Genomic DNA, 23,448 nt, shown 5'->3' with positions numbered 1-23,448 from the left:
CTTTGAAATATCTTAAAATATGTGTGTGTGTTTTTTATATATCCCCTCCAAACTCAATCAGAAATAAATGGGATAAAAATCTAATAAGTAAAATATTTAATGGACAATGTTTTATAAATTTCATGTTGTTATAATTGTATTGTTGATCCAATTTCTTCTAATGACTTTTAATTTAGTTATACATGTAATTTATTATTTGGGTTGTTTTTCTTTCATTTTTTTGGCCAGCTAGAATATTTAATACTAGAAGCCCGTTGCACGAAGTTTCATGCAATAGACTTTCCTTCACCTGGATGCCAGCACCAGTTTTCCGCCAGCACCAGTTTTCCTCTGGCCACCCGCAGATCGGAGCGCCTCCAGTCAGTACGATTGGCCACCTGGTGCCATTTCCTCTGGCCACGCGCCGATCGGAGCGCCTCCCGAAGGCTGGGGGTGGGACTCGGGGTGGCCCATGGTGCTGGCTGGAGGCGCTCTGATTGGCAGGTGGCCAGAGGAAAACTGGTACTGGCGCAAAACTGATGCCAGCAGCCACGTAATAGGCCAACCCGAGTTCCGCCACCAGGGCCTTCTGCCTGCACCATGGGTCCTCCAGCAGCGCTGGCCATCGCAAGTCCCTGCCCCCAACTCCTCCCGCTAGCCAATCGGCCACCCTGAGTCCCGCCCCCCACACCTCCAGCCGACCCAATCGTGAGCATAGCGGAGTGATGCAATTTGCATATTACCTTTTATTATGTAGGATCTTAAGAAATTCTGTTTTAATCTAAAGCATTTTTCATACCAAATATCAGAATGTGTAGTATTCAAAGTTTTTACTTTTTAATTGAGTACATTTTCCCAAATTTTAATTTTATTCTATGGAATGTTTTAAATAATGCAACTTTTCCTTCAATTAATCTTTCTCCTTTAAAACAAAATAGTACAGCTCTCATTTGAATATCTCCCCCCTGCCGCCACTCCAGGTATGATTTAATGGCCTTAAAGTTCTGTGGTTTGATGACTGTCTACTAATGTCTTTTTGTTGTTTTTCTGTTTTACTCAGAAAGAAATATAATCACTAGAAAGTCACCTTTCACTTTAGACCCATAGCAGAAAATTGTTTCAACATCAGCCTTTGACAGTTGTTTTTTTTCCTCATCTCTATTGATGTGTGTTTTTCCCTCTTCTGTCATTTTCACATCTCTCTAATGTGTCATTCTAATCTGACTGTTGCTTCTCTGAATGTGATTTTGAATAATTTTCCTAATTAAGGCTAATCAAAATAGCGAACATCCCTCTTGAATTTAGATTATTTATGATACCATTTGTTGTGGGAAAACAAGAAGTTGGTTTATAGCTTAAAATTAATGCATGTATTCTGATGAATTTAAGAGCAAAATTATATCCATTTCATGAAACATTTTGATCAGTCTTCCAATAAGAAAGATTATGCTAAATGGCAGTTACATCATCTTACGTCAGCACAGCCACAAACTTACTCGATGAAGAAAGAAAATACAACCAAACAATTAACAGATATTGGTCGTATATGGCCATATGACTCCTGAATATCTCCACTACTGATTCTATGTGATTCTTTTGTGCTTTTAGCTTTAGGTTGGTTCTTTCAAACTTTGTACCTAAAAGCTCTTTCTTGTTTGTTTATTTTTATTTTCTCAGTTAGTTTACAGCAGATCCTAACACTGTCTGTGTACATCCACAAATGCTTGAATTTTAATAAATGCATTCTATTGCCCCTAGTGAACCCCCCAAAACAACGGAGTTTGTTTCATTATTCCATTCAAAACTTATTCAATCAATCTTTCAAAATCTCATGTTAGTTATATTCATGGGAGAGTTGCCATTTCTGCAAGTCACAATTTTTGCAATTGCAGCCTGAATTTTATACAGCTTGAAGAATCAAGAGAACAAGTGTCAAAGTCTGTTGTTTTATTTGGTGTGCTCGATATCTAGCACAGTAACTAACTTATGCCTCAAGGCCTATCACTTGTTTGGTGATTCCAAACACACTGCTTCTATTTTTGTATTCAAACTTTAGTATTGTCTTTCTTAAAAGTGGAACTCCAAATTCATATAAGCTTTTATATAATAAGCAATTTATATTAAAATTTGTATTATCTTACACTTTGTTTTTTTTTTTAAATGAAACTCCTTGTTTACTGAATCTCACTTGGGAGGCTTGTAATTTGCCTCCTGGGGGGTGTGGGGGTTGGGAAATGACTTTTAAGCTGGGACTTGATTGATTTAACAGATTTCCAGAAAGTGGGGAAATCAATGAGAAGCAAGGAGAAGGAGCAATTTGTGTCAAGTCCTTGAGTGTGAAATGCAAACAAATGGAAGGGAATTGAGTTTGGTGGCTGGAATATAATGAGACAGTGGCCCTAACAGATAGGATATAAAAGCAGGCCTCAGGTCCCATAACAACTTGGCTAAGGTAAAGATGTTATAAAGGTTAAAACATGGCAGTGACATGGTTGCATTTCAATTTTATAAAGATCACTCTGGTGAAGAATAATGTGTAATTGTTCAAAGAAATTCCATCATATTAGGGGATTGGCTAAGATGTACTCCAGTGGTTCAAAGGAATTATTTGATAAATCATGCCTCAGTATTAGAATCTATCAGAAACAACAGATAATTCATTGTGGTCCCCAAATTGAGCACAGCCAATACCAGGCTCCACAGTCTAGAATACAGTGTCTTTTATGATTTTGAACTCTTCTTTCTTCTTCAGTCTTCACTCTTACTCTGGCCTTACAGTCAGTCACCTTATGTCCCAGACATACTGAATCGCTCCGATTTCCTGAACATGCTTTGATAGTTCACACCCTTTTGCCTTTTCACATGCTCATCTCTCTGCTTTGATTTTCTTTCTGTTGTTTACTCTTAATAACTTGAGACTGTCCACTTAGTTTCTCTCCTCAGATTTTCATCTAATCTTCAGGGACATTTGAAAACTCTCTAGAGTGTTAGCGTAAAACAACTCAAGCTCTTTATGGGCATGACATTCCATGTGGCAAGATCAGTACTAACAGGATGCAATTTATTAGACTTGAGAAAAATAGTGTCAGGAAATATTAAAACAACAAAGAAAGGGAATGCAGAATTGTAAGAGGGGTAGAGAGTGAGTTGGCAAGGAAAGAGGGAGGGATTAAGAATAGAAGTGGCCATTTCTATCAGGTTTAGGTTGTTGAATTATACCAAGTGTTGGGATGTGGTTAATTGACCCAAATTAATTTGCGTATTTAAAATGGTGAGTTGTTTTTCTTTTTAGGAAATATGGGCACATTCTAATAAATTAAGGTAAGTATTTTCTTCCAAACTTTAACCCACAATCTTGTATGCCAGCCATGTTTTAATGGCAGCAAGTCTCAGTCTGAGTTTTCCCCATGCATCCACAGTTTTAGTAAGGAGGAACAAAAGGAGCGTACAACCGGTTGTAAGCTGACTGACATCTGCTCACTGTATTATAAGGCACCTCAACAAGTACATCTCACGAATAGGTTCACTGAATGGCAAAGGTGAAGTATTCTGACAATAGGATCTGTCAACAAGCCTTCTTTTGGGACTAAATTGAAGAGTTCTCACTGGGACACAAAGGATCAAACAGAGTTATGGCTCTAGGGAGCTGCTTCGAAGCATTTATATTATGGGGGTTGTGAAATTTTTACACCTTTATTATGCAAAGGAAGGGATAACAACATACCTTCTGGGTAACCATATTGTGAATCAAAATCATAATTAATATCATAGGCTAATCAGTAAAACCTTAAAATATTTAGAACATGTGACTGGAGGCACTTTCCATAGCCATTCCTGGAATATGCACTATTGATTAAGTATGGCAAGTATTAAATAACTTTACTTGGGATACAGATTGGAAATAATGTTGAATTTTTGGAAGAAGACAAAGTAGTATGAGGAAAGATTGTCTAGTAGAGACACAGCTGAATTCATTGATGAGAGAAGAAGGAGAAGCAACCTAGCCTCTATAGTAAATAGGTACTTAAGATAGAAGGCACAATAGCACACAGGACTAGAAAAGACCTAGTGTTGGGTCAGAAACTTCTAAGTATCTCCTAATATTCATTCGCTCTTTTTCATATCCTATATAATAAAAGGCTAGTATGCAAATCGACCGAACAGCAGAATGACCGGTCGCTATGATGCGCACTGACCACCAGGGGCCAGACGCTCAATGCAGGAGCTGCCCCCTGGTGATCAGTGCACTCCCAGAAGCCAGACTCATGGCTGGCAAGAGCAGCGATGGTGGCAGGAGCCTCTCCTGCCTCTGCAGCAATCGGACATACCCCAAGGGATCCTGGACTGCGAGAGGGCACAGGCCAGGCTAAGGGACCCCCTTCCCCCAAGTGCACGAATCTCATGCACCAGGCCTCTAGTGACAATATAAACACCAATTGTTAGGTAGGCATATGGTCACCTAAAATAGGAACATTTCCAGCACTTTACCAGTTAGGTATTGCCATGTGACTAAGTTCTGGCCAATAGCATGTAAGACGTGAGCTATGCACTTAAAAGATGAAATCTTAAAGGCAGAGGATGTGCTCCTTCTTCCGCTCTCCTGTCATCCTGCCACATGAACTATGGCTGTGATAGTAAGAGTTACCTTTGGACATCAGGACAACAGGGTTCACAGATATTTAACCATCAGGTTTTAGCATTACTGCACATTTTCCAAACAAGAAGTATTGGCAACATTTTTTCATACTATCTTATTCAGAGCATTTGTAAATCAGACAGGTTTGGAAGATAGAAACAGTGTCTTTCTTTGGGACAGAGAGCAGAATTGTTTCTTCTCCAGAATAACAATGTCTCTCTTCAGAGCAAAGGTTAGGTAGGTTTGTTGGCATCCTCTTTTAAAGAATAAGCATTTCATAAACTCAGTGATCTTCAAATGTGAGAAAAACCCAGTGTGTGTGCAGCATTTACCCGAGTCTCTTTGTATCAGCCTGGTGAGACTTGGGGGGACGTGAAGCAGCAATATGAACATGAAGCTCATACTACCTATTGTGCGGTGAGTAATAAAGTCATTTTTCTCTGACCCAGGAATCATGTGTCTTCTCTCAGCTGTGATAGGGTAATCTGTTAGTTGCCAAGAAGGGTTAAATTCAGACTCTTTACAGTTCATGGCAAAGGGTCAGACTCTACATATGACATAGTTAAAAATGGGAACAGCCTGGTTCTCGTATCTACAAAGTCACTTTACACACATTTGACCCATATCCTAATACAAGCTTTATTTCCTGCAACTGCTATTTTGTAGTTACTAGAATAGTAAATATGTGATACCCAGGCACATGGCAACTAGACTTCAACACACTGACACCTGGTCGCTAAACTTTAGGTAAAACTAAACACATGCATTAGGGAAAGCAGTAGGGGAGACTCAGATTCTTTCCATACTCAGCAAAATTCTACAAGAGTTTGCTAAAGTCAGGAATATTTCTGATTCCCTGCCAATGTTTGCCTTGCAAGGGAAATACTAGTTAACATGCAGAGCAAACTGAACTATGACCTTGATGATTTCTGAGAATATTGTTTTCTTCTCATTTTCTCATTGCCTCAGAATGAAACTCCAACTCTATAGCAGGACACACAACCCCCTTCATTCTCCTTTTAATCTTCTCATTCTACCAGCCGTATCTCTTCTTTCCCTCCCATCACTACAACCTCTTCCATCAACATGACATACATGCCACTCTTTATTTATCACCTTCTATGACCTTTCATGACCCTTGTCTTTACTCATAATGTTTTCCCTGCATGTAATGCTTTCTCCTCTACTTCATCTTTCAAATTTCTACTCATCTTTCAACTCTAAGTTACAATGTCAAATTTCCTTTCTCGCTGTGAAACTGTCAGCTGTCACTTCCTATGTTGTCAGGGAACAGATTCTTCTTTGTCTTCAGATTCTCAACATCTAACTTGTCCTTGTAGTAACAAAGCAGGAAATCAATCTACAGTATATTTAAATAGGTTGTGAGGGGGCATCTGAGAAGATAACCTTTGGTAATTGTCCATAAAGTTTGATGCATACCTTCTAGCACTTATTCTAACTGCTTAGAATATCATGTTTATATCCTTGGTTATTTTTATAGCTTTAGTGTAAATATAGTAATAGTTATTATTATTGTTGTTGTTATTTATTTTTACATTTAAATTTTTAGTCACTTAGCAAATTTGCATTTCAAAATAAGTGGATTGTAGATAATGGTTAATAACATATATCTGTAAAGTACACAATTTTCAAGGTCTTTTCAAATACTGAAATACATTTATTAATTTTAACAATAGATCCTTAAAGCAGTCTTAAAGGACATGATCACATATTTTACATAAGTTAAATTTTCTGATTTCTTTTTCACAGCTTGTTCTTGAGGAAAAAAAATTAGTGTATTTATTCTTTTCAACTAGTTTTCCCCTAACATTATCAATAATTTATGTTATCTTATTAAAGTTACAGTAATTTTATTACTGATCTGTAGATTATATAATACTATGAAGGGCACTAAAAAAGCTAGTTATAAAGTAAAAGATACCACTGATAACCTAGCTTAGGCTTTAGTAAATTACTTATAAAGTAATAGTTACCATACATATATAAAACACTTATTTTACAAAAGGAACTGTCAAAAATTAGGTCATTTGTATTAAAGCATTACATAAATTTCTTTCTTCTATCATCCCTTGTGTTATTAGACTTTATTAAGGGAGGTTTACACAAAAGAGAGACTGAATGAATAGTGGTTTGTAATATATGTACTAGTAATTATATTAAACTAGAGGCCTGGTGCATGAAAATTCATGCACTGGAGGGGGTGTCCCTCAGCCCGGCCTGCCCCCTCTCACAGTCCAGGAGCCCTCAGGGGTGGGAGGCAACCCAGTGATCAGGGGAAGGCACCTCTGCTGCTTCCACTGCCGGCAGCACAAACCTTGGCCGGCCCTGGTTACCTGAGCCTCTCATGGCCCTGGGCGGCTGGGCAGCTGCCATCTGAGGCTTGCCTGCACCTCTAGCCAGCCCTGGGCAGCTGAGGGGCTGAGGGCGAGTCTGGTCACACCGTGTGCCTGCCGCCACCCCCCCCCCCCACCACCACCACTGGGCTGGAAGGACTGTGGGACTGAGGGGACTGGGTGCGCCATCTTGTGGCTATAGGTGTTGCCATCTTTGTAATGGTGTGATGGTCAATTTGCATATTCCCTATTTATTAGATAAGATAATCAATGATGATATAACAAATTTTATAGCATTGTTTAATTTCCAAATAAAAACCTATACTAATAGGCTCAATATTGACTTTTATATTGTAAGCAATATGTTATATTAATTACCATTACTTTTATATACATTTAACTATATATTTGTATATGTTAGCATATTTAATAGTCTCAGAAAAAGAAAACGCGTGATATATTGCTGCACAGAAATAATGTATTGTCAGCAACACTGAGTTCAGATGTAGCAATACCATAATTTATCACTGTTATGTGTACAAATAAATAGAACAGCTTAAAATCAATAATTTCTTTAAAACAATAGACAAAAGAGGGGATGCTTTTCTTATATATAAACTATGTGCCTCATGTGAAGATACCCAATAAACAAAATTCCTACAAAAAGATTTAGTTAAATTTTAATAATAATACATCAAGCTATTGCATACTTCCCTTGAGTTAGATCTTCAATATAAATATAACAAAAACATAAGTGAAGTTCAGATTTCAGAAAGTTTTTAGGAAGATAAAATCTTCTGAGTGAATAATTATTTTACTTCTGGGTGCTTTTGCAGGCTAAATTGTCCAATACTTGTTCTACAAAATGCTCCTATTAGTTAATATCAACATGTTGTAAGATTGAGAGCTGGCAGACAACTTGTTGAGTAATCAAGCGAAAAAGCATTATGTCCATAAAGGTCACACTCGGGCAATCAGAAACACTTTATCATGTCAGGCATTCAAAGAAACTTAAACAGCTTTAAAAAATAAGTCTCCAGATTTGAATCAGTTTAGCCATCATATTTTAGAGTTAGTAAAATATAATAGAGCATAAATTTGTAAATATAAGACCTGAATTAAATTATATGCTAAGCAGTAATGTCTTCCTGAACATTTATTTATAAATTGAAAAGTACTGAATTGTCTATTTACTAATATATTAAGCATAATGTCCACGAATAAGACAAAAATTTCATAACATCTAACCATATTAAAACCCAAGCAAGTCATATCACCCTCTTCTCAAAAAATGTCTTATGGCTTCCTGTTTCACTCAGAGTCAATGCCTACAAATACCTTCATGAGGTTCACCCTGTACCCCCCACCTCTCACCTCATCTACCACTCCCCCCTCAATCTCTGCTCCAGCCACTCTGGCTTCCTTGATGCTCCTGGAACTTGGTAGTCACCTGTTCTGTCTACCTTGAATCTTCTCTGGGAGATATCCCTGAACTCACATCCAACCACCATGGTCTTCTTCAAATTTTTGTGCAAACATCATCTTCTCAGTGAGACCTTTCCTGATGATATGTTTAAAATTATAACCACAACCCCCTCTTACCATTGCACACTTGACCCCACTTCCCTGCTCTGTCTATGTCTACAGCACCCAGTCTTTATAAAGAAGTATATGTGTTTATTTTGTATGTTATGTCTACCCCTTATTCCAGAAGAATTGAGTGCAGGAATATTTATCCTGTTTTGTTCATGGATATATTTGCAAAACTTTAGATGATGTGTGTGGCATAAACTAGGCATTCAAAAATATGTGCTGAGTGAATTAATAAATAAATGCAACTCTGTACCTCACTGTGATGAAATTTTCATAGCGATGACCAAATAGAAAAGATCTGTTTTATTACGAATAGTATATTTTTAATCTTTTAAGTATCATTTATGCCGTAGCACTTATTTTCCCAGGTCTGTGGTATATTTGTCATTAATGAAATAATTATAGGAAAATTAGTGTATTAAGTAATAAGTTTCAGCAATATTCAGTCAGATTAACATGACTGCACACTTTTTTCCTGTAAAGACTTATCTATGTAACACATTAGCTATAGGCTAAGCACTGATTAAGGAAGCTGATGTTATGGCAATACTTGCTTAGATAATCCATTTAGTTGGCGTTCTAAATAGTAGGGACAGAGCACAAGAAGTAGGCATGGTTTATTTGCCAGTGCAAATCAATTGCTCATTAAGTAAGACGATCAGTTTTCTTTTGATTATGGGAATTTTCAAGAAAAATTGGGGGTAAATGTATATTTTTCTACATTTTAAATAATAATTCCTTAATCTGTATTTAAATAATATATTAAAATCTTGAATTAGTATGGCATAATCAGTGTAAATCTAACATTCTAGAAATAACAGGTTAGAAAATTAAAATTGTTTAAATTTCATTTGATATTCTGCATATTAGAATGATGGGAACTCTAGGCATATGCAGTTATTTATAGAGTACCTCTAAAAATTTTTCCATGTGAAGTAGTATTTCAAGTATATTTGAGACTCATACTGTGATTAAATTTATCTTTAATGGAATTTCTTTTTCTACATTTTGGCATCCATACTACAGTATTAAGTCATGTTTTTCCAATTGTGTTTTTTAGGTTGTATTCAGTTGGAGGTCGCGATGGAAGCTCGTGTTTGAGTTCAATGGAGTATTATGATCCTCATACAAATAAGTGGAACATGTGTGCTCCAATGTGTAAAAGAAGAGGGGGTGTTGGAGTAGCCACATGCGATGGTTTTCTTTATGCAGTAGGAGGTCATGATGCTCCTGCTTCAAATCACTGTTCCCGGCTACTCGATTATGTAGAAAGGTAAGGCCTCAAGGACACTGCTAAAGTGAGAGACAGTGCAAATTATACCGATGCCTAGTCTAAGGGATTGTAAAAACTACGTTTAGGAAAGGTAAATTCAACTTCTAGAGCTTCTTCTCTCAATCTCTCTCTTTTGCTCATTCAACAACCCAGAACTTATCGTTATACATATGTTTTATTTCATCCCTGCACATCACTTAGAACTATTATATTGTATGTATTAAGAATTAGAAAGTTATAAAAACTCATGGTGATATCGCCTATTATATAAGGATACATGTTGATATTTGGGGACGTGAGAATAGGGAATATTGAGATTAATTGTTTTATCAGCTGGGATAGGGTAAGTAATTCTACTGTAATGTATAAGGTTCTTACTCCTGCTACACATCCATGACAATTCCATGATATCATTACTATAGGACCCAGAATGACAGCTAAGCTGCAATGTGAGCACTGCTGTTCTCCATGACAAAAGGGGAAAGCCAGAGTAGTAAATTGTTCTCTGGTCCTTAAAAATTTTACTTGCAAGTAGTATAATTATCTTCTGTGTATACTTTAATGATAAGCCAGTCACATGGCCACAGAAAACTTCAAAGGATGGGAAGACAGTATCCTAAATTATACCTGAATGAAGAACAAAATATCTGGTGGATCACACTGATGACAAAAACAATTTTTCTCTTAATATTGAAAAGCACGTCCTTGATACTCATGCTTGTAAGTGGTATGTACAGTCAGTGGGAGAAAGGTGTTCTCTCTCACGATATTTTTTCCTACAGATATATGGCTATTTTTACTGAGAATAAGTCCAATGGCAAGAGATAGCTTTTAGTGTACAGGTACTGCTCATACTTAAGTCACATCTTGGATAAAATACAAAAACATGTTTAATTGTATTGCTATTCTGTATTCTTTTATATATACAAATATGCAATAATTTATATTTTATTTAATTTTTCATTCATTTTTTAAAATACCGCTAATAGACTTGCAGCTTATTCACATTTTTCACTGCTAAATTCTTGGGGAAAAATGACAAAGAAAATGAATATGATGAGGCTCCTACTTTTACCGTGAATTACCTTGTATAAATGCTACCAATGAAATGATATTCCATACATATATTCTCTTCTAACTTTACTGTATAATGTATTGAAATGCTGTTTGTGAACAGAGACATAAATAATTCAGCCTAGGAATACATTTATGGTGCAAAATTAGATTTAAATAAGCATAGCTATTTTAAGTTATAGGAGTGCAGTGGGTATAAGCTGCTTAAGTAATGCAGAAGCATATGACATTATCCTGATTCTTATTCAAGCTCATGCTATGTGGCAGATTAATAGCATTTTTGCAGTTTCTACAACATATATTCTGTATTAATGATTTCACATGTTCATCATCAATAAATCAAGGTACTGCTATAAAATTATTTTGCACATGTAATGTAAAAATGTTTATAATTATAGGAAAATAAATCATTAGGAATAGCAAGAAGTAGTGTACAATGTTGTTTTAAACATAAATATATGGGTGGATATGTAGGAGGACAAATTTTATTATAGGACAATAATTCTTATGAAAATGTAAAGGTATTATATAATGGTGTTATTAAAGTACATTTATGTAATATTTATTTAAAAATGTAAAGAGTCAGGCTACCTTACACACAAAAACACTGGCATTTCAAATCAAATCAGGTAACAAGACAGAGACTGAGCATGAACAGGAACATTGGAATAGTTGATGAAAGAGAGAAAACTAATTTTGTAGCCAAGCCTCACTCCACGGACAACATCTTAGGGGACAAAATCAATGTCCAAAATAGGCAGTAAGTTGTAGCAAATTTAGGCCCAGTAGGTGTACTCCATTAGAAAAGTCACATTTATCTCTTTACTTATTCAATATATATTGTTTCAGATGTATTTTTCACTGTGTTGCATAGAGCTTAAAATGTACTGTAGAAAAGAGACAAATAAATAGCTAAATAGAACTCTTTAAGATCAAAAACAAAACTAGAAACCAGACAATGGATCAGAAAAGATGCTGAAAGGCATCAGTCTACTGCTGGCTAATAACAGATCAGGACCACCTTTACCCTTAAATTTGCATCCCAGTTATGAGAATTCATAGGAGAGGGGTGTCAAGATAACAGGAACCTACTACACCTGCCTTTATAATATCCACTCTTGCTTCTTCCAATTTTTTTTTGTGTAGTAGCCAGAGGGACCTTTCCATAATGCAGACTTTATTTGAAAGCACAAGAATTTTCATTAGTGTCAAATATCTATATATATAAAACCCTAAGCATCCGTCTAACCATCTGACTGTCCGACCAGTAGCTATGACACACAATGACCACCAGGGGGCAGACACTCCTACAGGTAGCTATGACAGGCACTGACCACCAGGGGACAGACACTCAATGCAGGAGCTGCCAAGTTGTGATGACTTGGCAGCTGTGGTTCTCGGGTGACACACTTGGAACCAGAGAGGAGGGAGCCTGATTCCAGGGTGCGTCACCCGAGAACCACCCTCGCACAATCCAGGACCCCTCGGGGTTTGTCAGAGAGCTGGTTTCGGCCCAATCCCCATAGGCCAGGCCGAGGGACCCCACCGGTGCACAAATCTATAGTACTGGGCCTCGAGTACTTTTAATAATTATAAAGGCAGTGTTTATATAAAATACATTTTATTTTCATTTAATAGCTATCAGATGTTAAAGTGTTTATACATTTTTGGGGACACCCTATATTGTTGTCAAGACATTGAACAATATTTTATCATCTTTAGATCTTTGTTAAAAATGAAAAAAATTAAAAATTTCTCTCAGGCATACAGAGATAAATACATTATTCATTTAATTAAATAATTATTTTTAAAATTACCAAAACATTAATATATAAATTAAGAATTAAATTTTAGATTATTTCATTTGTTTTAATTTCTCATTTTATGTTTTTGGTTCAAACATAATTTAAGAATTTTAGCATATATAAGAAATGAAGAGAGATAATATAGGAGGAATTTCCTTTTTATTTAAATTATGGATTCTTATCAACTCAAAGCCATTTCATTTCACATGTGACCCTAAGTAACAGGACTGCTGTAGCTTAATCAAACTGAACACATCCATACATATTGTGTGGAAGAGCTTGTATTGAAGAATATAGTCTGATCAGAGAATAATTTTTATTTTGAGACTGAATTAGAAAGTAAGAAATCTTGTCTGATATCTTCAAACTTTTTTAAAGCTTTTATATTTTTAACTTAGGCAGTGGTTGTGACAGATGACTTGAAAAATCAGGAGAAAGATGATAAAATAAAGCAATTTCATCAGCAGCTTTGCCGTATTTATTTATTTACATAAACTGATGTCTATATTTGATTCTTTTGCTGTTTTAAAATATACCTTCTAGTGAAAGTTAAATTTTAGCCAAATTGTAGTCTGTTTCTTTATCTCTTTCTAACTGTAGCTTTAGGCTCTATGTCCCAGGAGGTTAGCATATAAGAAATGCTTAAAAATATTGACTGAAAAAAATCAATGGATGGATTAATGTGCACTGTCCAATGAATTGGGCCTTCTGATTTTAAATCCTACCAGGAATTATGGCATTTCTTTTTTTTTTTCTATAGTTTGGACTAACAATACAAGAAAATTATTTTGTCTACTTATTTTATAAATTTTAGATATAGATATTATAGTCAAATGTATATCATATATTTCACAAATGTTACACAATATTTCCTTTATATTCAGATATTTTACATTTCTTTTAAGGTAAATATATATTTCTTCTTGAAATTGTTTACTGTTTTTTGGATGATATATTTCTATCAAACAATTCCAAAATCTTAGTGACTTAAAATAACCATCTATTTTCTTTCATGATTCTGTGTTGATTGGGTTCAGTTAGTCTATTCTACTCTACATGATGTTGCCTGATGCTGCAGTTATCTGGGGCTCAACAAGACTGGAATATTCAAAAAGGTTCTCTCAGAGAGCTGGCCATTAGGGCTGTCTGTCATTAGCTAAGGGTTTCAGAGCACTGTGGTTCTCTTTTCCTGGACTCTCCTTGTGGCTTGGATATCTCACCAACTGGTGCCTGAGGTTCCAAGGTAAAGGAGTTCAAGAGGAGGGATCTCAAAGAGGACAGGTGTACAATGCAATGATTCATCAGGCCTCAGATTCCATCACACTTGATAAAGTTGCATTGGCCCATGCCAGTGACCTTTAGGGTGGAGTGAAGCTTCTCAAAGACATGACACTAGGAGGCCGGCTTCATTAAGAAGAAGTCAGCAAAGTAAAAATTTACAATTTTGTATATATATATTTTTTCTTAAGTATAATTTAATCTTTATTATTCTAATTATTATAGATGTCCCTCTTTTTTCCCCCCCATAACTCCCCTCCACTCGGTTCCCACCCCACCCCAGGCCCTCACCACTCCACTGTCCATGTCCATAGGTACTACATACATGCATATAAGATCTTTGTCTCATCTCTTCCCTCACCTCCCCACACTCCTTTCTACCTGAGAATTGTCAGTTCTCTCCATTTCCATGCCCCTGATTCTATTACATTCACAAGTTCATTCTGTTCATCAGAATTTTTATTCATTTGATTTTTCGATTCACTTGTTGATAGATATGTATTTTTTGTCACTTTGTTGTTCATACTTTTTTATCTTTACCTTTTTCTTCTTCCTCTTTTTAAAGAATACCCTTCAGCATTTCATATAATACTGGTTCGGTGTTGATGAACTCCTTTAGCTTTTTCTTGTCTGTGAAGCTCTTTATCTGACCTTCAGTTTTAAATGATAGCTTTGCTTGGTAGAGTAATCTTGGTTGTAGGTTCTTACTATTCATCATTTTTAATATTTCTTGCCACTCCTTTCTGGCCTGCATAGTTTCTGTTGAGAAATCAGCTGACAGTCATATGGGTACTCCCTTGCAGGTAACTAACTGTTTTTTTTCTTGCTGCTTTTAGATTATCTCTTTGTCTTTTGCTCTTGGCATTTTAATTATGATGTGTCTTTGTGTGGTCCTGTTTGGATTCCTCTTGTTTGGGGTTCTCTGCACTTCCTAGACTTGTAAATCTATTTCTTTCACCAAGTAGGGGAAGTTTTCTGTCATTATTTCTTCAAATAGGTTTTCAATATATTGCTCTCTCTCTTCTTCTGGCACCCCCATAATTTGGATGTTTGTACACTTGAAGTTGTCCCAGAGGCTTCTTACACTATCCTCATATTTTTGGATTCCTTTCTCTTTTTGTTTTTCTGGTTGGGTGTTTTTTGTTTCCTCTTATTTCAAATCTTTGATTTGATTCTTGGGATCCTCTAGTCTGCTGTTTGCTGTTGAAGCTCTGTATATTATTCTTTATTTCAGTCAGTGTATGCTTAATTTCTGACTGGTCCTTTTCCATTTTTTTGGCATTCTCACTAAGATCCTTAAGATTCTCACTAAGTTCCTCAGAGGTTTCTAGAAGATTTTTGAGTAACCATGTAACTGTGGTTTTGAATTCTATATCCAGTAGTTTGCTTTCTTCCATTTCTTTCATTTGTGTTACGTTTCTTTGTCTCCACATTTTGGCTGCTTCCCTGTGTTTGTTTCTATGTATTGGATAGCTGCTAAGTCTCTTTGAGTTGATAGAGTGGCCTTGTATAACAGGTGTCCTATAGGGCCCAGTGTCTCAGTTTCGCCCATCAACTGAAGTGTTGATTGGTTCACTCTTGGTTCATCCCTTTGTGGACTGTGTACACAGTCTTGTTGTAGTTAAGCCTTGATTGTTCTTGGTTGGGAGGAATTGACCTCCAGGCTTATTGGCTGTGAGGACCAACTGTGTTTACAATGAAAGAGCTGCTGTGCAGGAGACACCCTTATGGGGCAGGACTTGCTTCAATGGGGCTTTGGTGCTCACTGAGTCTGACTCTTGAGTGTGTCACTTATGGATGTGAAGAGTTGTAATCTGGTATGGTCTCACTCTGACCACTGGGTACACTGGCTCTTGGATCTCCAAGTAGGTGCAAAATAAGCCACTGCCTGGGGCCACCCAGCAGGAACTACAGAGAAATATGCAGATTCCTCCTCTTTCACAGATGAGGCCCAGCTGTGAAGCAACACAGGCTGCTGCGGTGCTGGACTTTGCCTTCTTCTGATAGCTTTGGGGCTCCCTGACCCAGCTGCAGTTTGACAGGTTTTAGGCTGAGAAAGGGCCAGCCATTCATATGCAAAAGCCACTGTGCACAGCTTGGGCGGGTTGTAAATTGGATGGGATGGGGTCCCAGGGAATCTCCAGAGCAGAGCAAACAGCAATGACTGCCAGCCAGCCCAGCACCGGGGAGGTCCCAGCTCAGGAACAATGACCATTGTGAGCAGCTCTATCTGGAAGAAAACTACCCCCACATTCCTACCCCAATGCCAGACAGTCCAGTTTCTCCCCATATGTGTCTGGGTCCCCCAAAGTCTTGCCTGGCACTAGAGCTCAGAGAAAGGAGGAGTTTGTTATCTCCCTCCCAATTAAAAAAGTGGCACACCTCGGTGCCAGCCCGTTCCGAGCCTCTGCACCTCTGCACCTCCTACCAGTCTCAATTCGCTGTCTTCTTTACTTCTTTAGTTGTACTTCCACTCCACCAGCTTTCCCGCAGTTCTGAATGATAGTTGTTCTGTATTTTAGTTGTAATTCTGATATGGTTGTGGGAGGCAGCAAGTAGAGGTGTTTACCTATGCCGCCATCTTGGTTCTCCTTGTGCTTATATTTTAAAAGTAATTTTTCATCCTGAAATCAGATAAATATTCATTCATATTTGTCAATCACTTGGCAAATAATATAAAATGCTCATCTCCTGAAACTCTTTTTTTTTTTTTTTCTGAGAAAACACAGAATCTTTTCTCAGCCTTAGCTAAACCAATCCCACAGGTCTGATTTGCCACCATTCCACTTTGTCAGGTGGCACTGCCATTGTGGGCCCCTTTGTGGGTGAAAATAGGAGCACCAAAAGACTCTATGGTCTACTGACCACAACACAGAGTAAGCAATCTCTAAGACCACCCCAGCTAGGCCCAGAGAGGCAGAAGAGCCATGCAGACCTGTAGTGGTGCAAAAGTGGGGTCCATTGAACAAGTTATTTAGAAAATGATAGACTTCCTTGAATTTATATTTTATCAAGCCAAGTCTCTGCTAAGATAATTCCAATAACTAATTTTTTTAGGGTAGATAATCATATGTTTGAAATGGAAATAATTTTCTCTCTACTTTTCAGTTTATTGCTTATAGTTTTTTTGAAAAAAACACTAAATAATTGTAGTTCATATAACATATTTACCAAAATTTACAATTTCTGGACATAAAATAAACCTCAACAAATTTCAAAAACTTGAAATTTGACAGAGCTTGTTCTTGGATCACAGGGGAATTGACCTAGAAATAAATAACAAAGATTTTTTTTTCCCCAAATGCTCAACAATTTGAAATTAGACAATACCCTTCTAAATAGCACGTGGCTCCAACAAGAAAATATTTTTAATTGCGTAGTAATGAAGATATGATATATCAAATTCTGTGAAATGTAGCTAAAAATTCTTACAGACAAATATATAGATTTAAGTTCATTTATTTAACAAATTAAAAATCTGAAAACAAAAGTTTTAGCTTCAATCTCAAGAAATTATAACTACACTAAAAATGAAATAACAAATACAAGAGTGAAATAATAATGATAAAATATTAATTAAATAGGAAAAAATGCTATAGAGAGGATTTAAAAGAAACCTGAATTGTTTATTCTGAATGTTTGAAATAAAATTTATGAACTACTCACAAGATTATCAAGAAAAAGAAGAGAAAAAGTACCTATAAAGAAATAAAAAAGCAAACTTCACTGTATAGTCTGCAGACTATATAAAGAGAGAATTTATATATGTTTATACCATTATTTGAATTGTTAGCAGAATGAACAAATTTATAGAAAAATACAATTTTATAAATATTATATAAGAAGAAACAATAGAAAAAAATAATGTGACTAAACTCTCTCATAAGCATAGATGCAAACTTCCAAAAGAAACATTAGCAAATCAAACCTAGATAGAAATAAAAAGGAGTATATCTCAATAAATTTGAGTTTATTCCAGAAATACAAGATTAATTTAAAATAGAAAAGTTAATCAACATGACTTAATACAGTAATAAGCATATGAATAAGTGCAAAAGTAATGATAAAAGGAAATACCCATTGCCTGGCCAGCATAGCTCAGTGTTTGAGTGTTGATCTAAGAACCAGGAGGTCACAGTTCTATTCCAGCTCAGGGCACATGCACGGATTCCTGTCTTGATTCCCAGTGTGGGTGTGCAGGTGGCCAGGAGGAAGTCAATAAATGATTCTCTCTTATCACTGACAGAGTTTCTATCTCTCTCTCTTCCTGTCTGAAATCAATAAAAATAAATGAAAAAACAAAATATCCGTTATAATAAAAACTCTCACCAAATTTGGAAGTAAAATTAATACAAAAATTGATAGTAAAATATTGAAATACTAGAGGCCCAGTACTTGAAGTTTGTAGACAGGTAGGGTCCCTAGCCTGGGCCGGCTATCAGAGCCAATCAGGGCCTCCTTTCCCTTGCTGCCAGCTGCCAACTGGGGTCTCCCTTCCTCAGCTGCCGGCAGGGGCCTTCCTTTGTTCTGTACTGCCCCCTGGTGGTCAGCACATGTCATAGTGAATGATTGAACTCCAGGTCTCCTGGTCGAACTCCTGAGGGGACACTTTGCATATTAGGCTTTTATATATATAGGTTTTATTTTGAAGTTTTGATTAGATTGAGAACAAAGTTGCTGTCAATACCATTGTTCTTCAACAGTTTAATAGAGTAATTAACCATTGGTAAGGCAATAAAGGGAAAGAAAATAACACTTGCAAAGGAATGAATAAAACTGTCAATATTCAAGCTTACATGATAAATATCTAATGATAATCTAAACAAAATCTAAGCAGAAACTATTTGAGTTAATGAGTGAATTAGTAAGGTTGCTATATACTCAGTCAATATATAAAACTAAGTGTATTTCCACATGTAAGCAATAAATAACAAAATTAATGTATAAAAATTACCATTAAAATATCTAGCAATAAATACTAAAGAGAAAATAAAACATTATTGAGAAAAGCTTAAAAAGTTTTAAATAAATGGAGGGGAATGCCATTTTTATGGATTAGAAGTTTGAAAATTATAAGAAGGTGAATTTTACTTTAAATTGACTATAGGTATAATGCAGTCCTTATTAAATTATAAACACTTGTGGATTGTGATTGTGGGTATATACATTGAAAACGTGATCCTATAATTTAAATAAAAATAAAGAGTCCTAAATCCCAAGAAAACCTTGAAGAAGAAATAGATATTAAGAATAACTATAAAGTCACTTTGATAATCTCATGATAGCTATTATGATGTCAGTTTATAGGAAAAATAAATTATTTTATTTTTACTCATAATTCACAAATAATTTATTAAAATCAATTTAAATATAGATTACATAATTATTTTACTAGAAATCTAAAGACTGCTCTTTTAGTTATTTTAATTTTCTTTTACTTTTTCTTTGCTTCCTTATTTGTTTTTGTTTAACAGGAAAACCTACCTGACTACAAGCCATTTCTGTGTTGTTAATTTGCTTTCTAGCTGAAAATTAGCTGTATAAACTTAGGAAAATGGACATTTTCAATTCTATTTGCTATCAAAGTAATGCTTTTATATTTAAAACAATTCCCCTTTAAATATTTTAAGATTGATTCTTATCCTTGAGCTATAGAAATGACCATGTTTGAAAATTAAAGGTACCTAAAAAACTTGAATAGGAATTTTCAATAAGAAACTAACTTTTGTTCTCTAACTGCTATATGCCTTGAGCAAGTGTTCACTTTGCAGCCAATTTTAGCCACAGTGTATACACAGTGCTTCTCTTGCTTGAGGGCTATAAACTTTAATAGAGTTCCTGATGCAGAGCTCACACTCTGACCATGAAGGCCAAGGTGAAACGTAGGGAAGGAAGAGAGCCTAAATATGAAGGCAGCCCCTGCCTTTTCCTTTTTCTTTTTAGTGAACAGGAAACCAGAGACTCACTTCTCTAAATGCTTAGAACTAAATCTTGTCAAAAACCAGAAATGGCAGTGACAGAGTCCCCTATTAGTAATTGTATGAAAATGCTTATACATCTGTAAATCCTTCCCTAAGCTCAAAAAAACAAACATTTGTTTCATTTTTGGGGTAGCAATCTTGTATATCTCCAGGCTGAGAGGTGAATTTATAAAACTCTGAATACAGGAAAATCAATTTAAAGTTATTAATGTGAAAACAAGCATAATTATTAGCAGGTAATTTTGAATTTATGGGATTACTTTTTAAATATCAGGGAAAGAGCATTTGTTTGGGAAGAGAGAAAGTTGTACTTGGTATTTGTTTTGTTTTGGTTTGTTTTTCTAACAATATATAAATTTAAATATAATCAACATTGCCAGTTATTAATTATAAAAGATTGGATTACACATTTAAAGTATATTACCTACCACTAATGAGAGGTACATCTAATTCAAAGATTTAAATTTTATAAAAGAATGCACTAGATTTTTAAAATTCTCTTCAGGAATGTTTGTAAAATATAAAAGAAATGATATCTATTTCTAAATGTAGGATATTATCTTTAAAGCATATAGAACACCCTAGTGTGTTCTTATTTTATCCTGGAATATGAGTATTTGAGAATTGTTTTGATATTTGAATATCACTTGAAGATTCATAAGCTTTCAGAAATTCATTTATTATTGCTTAGTGTATTACTGTTAGCTGTTTTCTCAGTTCTTCTGCTTTTTTGCAAAGTGATAAATAAAGTCTGCTTCATAGACAAGCTGCTGGAAAAAATTCTATGGAGTTGAATAAAAATTAATTGAGGACTAAAATATGACTTCAGAAAAAGCAGTTTTAGTGAATTGATTGTGACAAAAGCCAGATTGGTTTCTATTGAAGAATGAATAAAATAAAAGAATGTTCACTGTTCACTGAAATTAAAGTATATTATACATTCTTCCTTTTAAAGTTATATTTACAACAATAATTTCCTGACAAACAAAAAGTAAACAATACAATTTATTCCCCTACACTCATTACCCAGCTTCAACAACCATCACCAATCTGTCATTCTTGTTTTATTCATTCACCGTCACTGTCCTTTCCTTTTTCCTACAGTATTATTTTAAATAAATTATTCAAGATGTCGTTTTTGCTGAATATATATCTGATTTCATCCCAGAAACAAGCAAATAAAATAATCAGAGCTTTATATTTCAACATAATCACAATGTCATTATCACAACTAATAGAAACTTCAATAATGGCTTATTAAACTCTGATGCCCAAAATTAAAATTTCCAAAATGTCTCAAGCATCTTTTAATAGTTGGTTTGTTTAAATTGAGATCCAAATAAGGTCCACTCATTTTGTTATGTTTTTAAATCACATTTAATTTATGACAGTTACTTCTTATTTATTATTTCTGTTTTTTTAATTGAAAAATTCAGTTATTCTGTGTATATTCTACTTTATACTATAGATTGTACTATTTGACTCCTAGTGGTATCTTTTCTTCTCTGTCTACTTATTTTTGGTCCTCATTAAAAAATATATTTATAAATGTCAAAATGTTCATGATATAAATTTAAATATTATAAAAAAGATTATGATGGCATAGATTGTGTCTGTGTTTGTGTGTCTATATATGTCTGTGTCTCTTTGTGATGGTTGCATTTATTAATTGCTGCATGTAAAATTGCATTTTTATTTGCTAGACAGCCTGTGCTTTTTAAGGTGGTCATGGTTTTGCAAGCATTCAACCAGTCTCTCATTTTATAGGCTGTCCCAACTTTTTCAACCATGGAGTGTAATTGCATGTAATATCTTGAATAACATGAATATTCTCTATAAAATATGGATTATAGATCCTTGGGGTCCTTCCAATCATTTGTTATAACAACCTTCTTTATTTCTAATAAACTATAGGTGAGGTTTTTTTTCAGCTTTTTTTGTGTTTGTTTTCTTTCTTTGTTTTAAGAGTTTGTGGGTTGAAAGTTTCAATTAGTGAAAAACAAGATTGAAGTAGAAAGAAAGAGTATATTTGCTGTGTTTGTAAAAAACAAAAACAAAAATTTTTCATTCAGTTCTTCCTCCCCTCGCCCCCCTTTATCTTATTGCTGGCACTGTTGAGACTTGCTCAGTGACATGCGCTGTGAAAGAATTCATGACTAAGAGAAAAGATACATAGAGGAAACATTTTTTTTCCCAAGGGAGTAAAGGGCCAAGTATTACTAGTCAATACAGGGCAGAGAACAAAGGGAGTTTGTGTTGTTCAGTAGTTGCTAAGGGACAAGGAAGGGAGGGGAATGGTGTTGAAATTGAGCAGACACCAGAAGGGTTGTCTTGGAAAGTTAGGGTTTATTCACTTTCCAGGAGACAGTCCAGCAGATATTCTAAGGAGGTGTCTTATCAGTATTTTTTCCAGAGCTGTAAAACAAGCTTAGACCAAAAGTTATAAAGAGTTCAAAAGGGAAATCTGTTTGAAGGGGAGAGGGAAAAGAAGGAGAGGATGAGGAGGAGCAAATTATTCTGAAACTGTTAAAACAGCAGGGAGGCCGAAACCGGTTTGGCTCAAAGGATAGAGTGTTGGTCCGCAGACTGAAAGGTCCCAGGTTCGATTCCGGTCAAGGGCATGTACATTGGCTGCGGGCACATCCCTGGTAGGGGGTGTGCAGGAGGCAGCTGGTCAATGATTCTCTCCCATCGATGTTTCTAGCTCTCTATCCCTCTCCCTTCCTCTCTGTAAAAAATCAATAAAATATATTATAAAAAAAAAAAAAAAAAGGGAGGAGTTGGATGGAAGAATGTAGCCTTGAGAGTAGCTTATCTTAACCTTTAGTGTGAACAAAGGAGTCAACAATCTTGGAGTTTAATTACCAGGTGTTTCTCATAAGTTGGGCAAGGCCACAGCAATAAAACAAAATGCCTCTTTGCTGTCCTTACAGATATTATTAGACTAGGGGCCCAGTGCATGAAATTTGTGCACTCAGCCCAGCCTGCCCCCTCTCACAGACTGAGAACCCTCAGGGGATGTCCTACTGATGGCTTAGGCCCATTCATCTGCAGGAGGCAACCAGGCTGATCAGGGGAAGGCGCCAGCCCTATCACCCCGCTGCTGCAGCCACTGCCAACCACTGCAGCTGCCAAGGTGTTTTCATCAACATGGACTCCAGTCCCTTCACCATGAAAAAATGACAACTTTCTTTAGACATTTTAAAGATGTGTCTTTCATAGGCTATGACATTTTTTTCTTTCTTTTATTTTATCCTCACCTGAGGATATGTTTCCATTGATTTTTAGAGAGTTTGGAAGAGAGACGGAGAGACAAACATCAATGTGAGAGGGACACTTTGATTGGTTGCCATCTGCATGAGCCCTGACCTGGGCCCTGGCCATGGAGGAGCCTGTAACCTTGATCATGCACATGCCCTTGATCAGAATTGAACCTGGACCCTGCGGTTAGCAGGCCAAGGCTCTATCCACTGAG

General features: G+C 35.8%; 1 protein-coding gene across 2 annotated transcripts in view; it reads left to right on the top strand.

Moving 5' to 3' along the window:
• KLHL1 (kelch like family member 1) overlaps positions 1 to 23,448 on the top strand; it is a 368,120-nt gene that overhangs the window by 333,731 nt on the left and 10,941 nt on the right. For both annotated transcript variants that reach the window (XM_054719843.1, XM_054719842.1), the window contains one exon: positions 9,623 to 9,835. In XM_054719843.1, coding sequence (XP_054575818.1) covers positions 9,623 to 9,835 — 213 coding nt within the window. The remainder of the gene's footprint in view (positions 1 to 9,622; positions 9,836 to 23,448) is intronic.

This window comes from Eptesicus fuscus, chromosome 8 (genome assembly GCF_027574615.1).
Source record: "Eptesicus fuscus isolate TK198812 chromosome 8, DD_ASM_mEF_20220401, whole genome shotgun sequence".
Classification (NCBI taxonomy): domain Eukaryota; kingdom Metazoa; phylum Chordata; class Mammalia; order Chiroptera; family Vespertilionidae; genus Eptesicus; species Eptesicus fuscus.
This window is presented reverse-complemented; position numbering and strand designations above follow the sequence as displayed.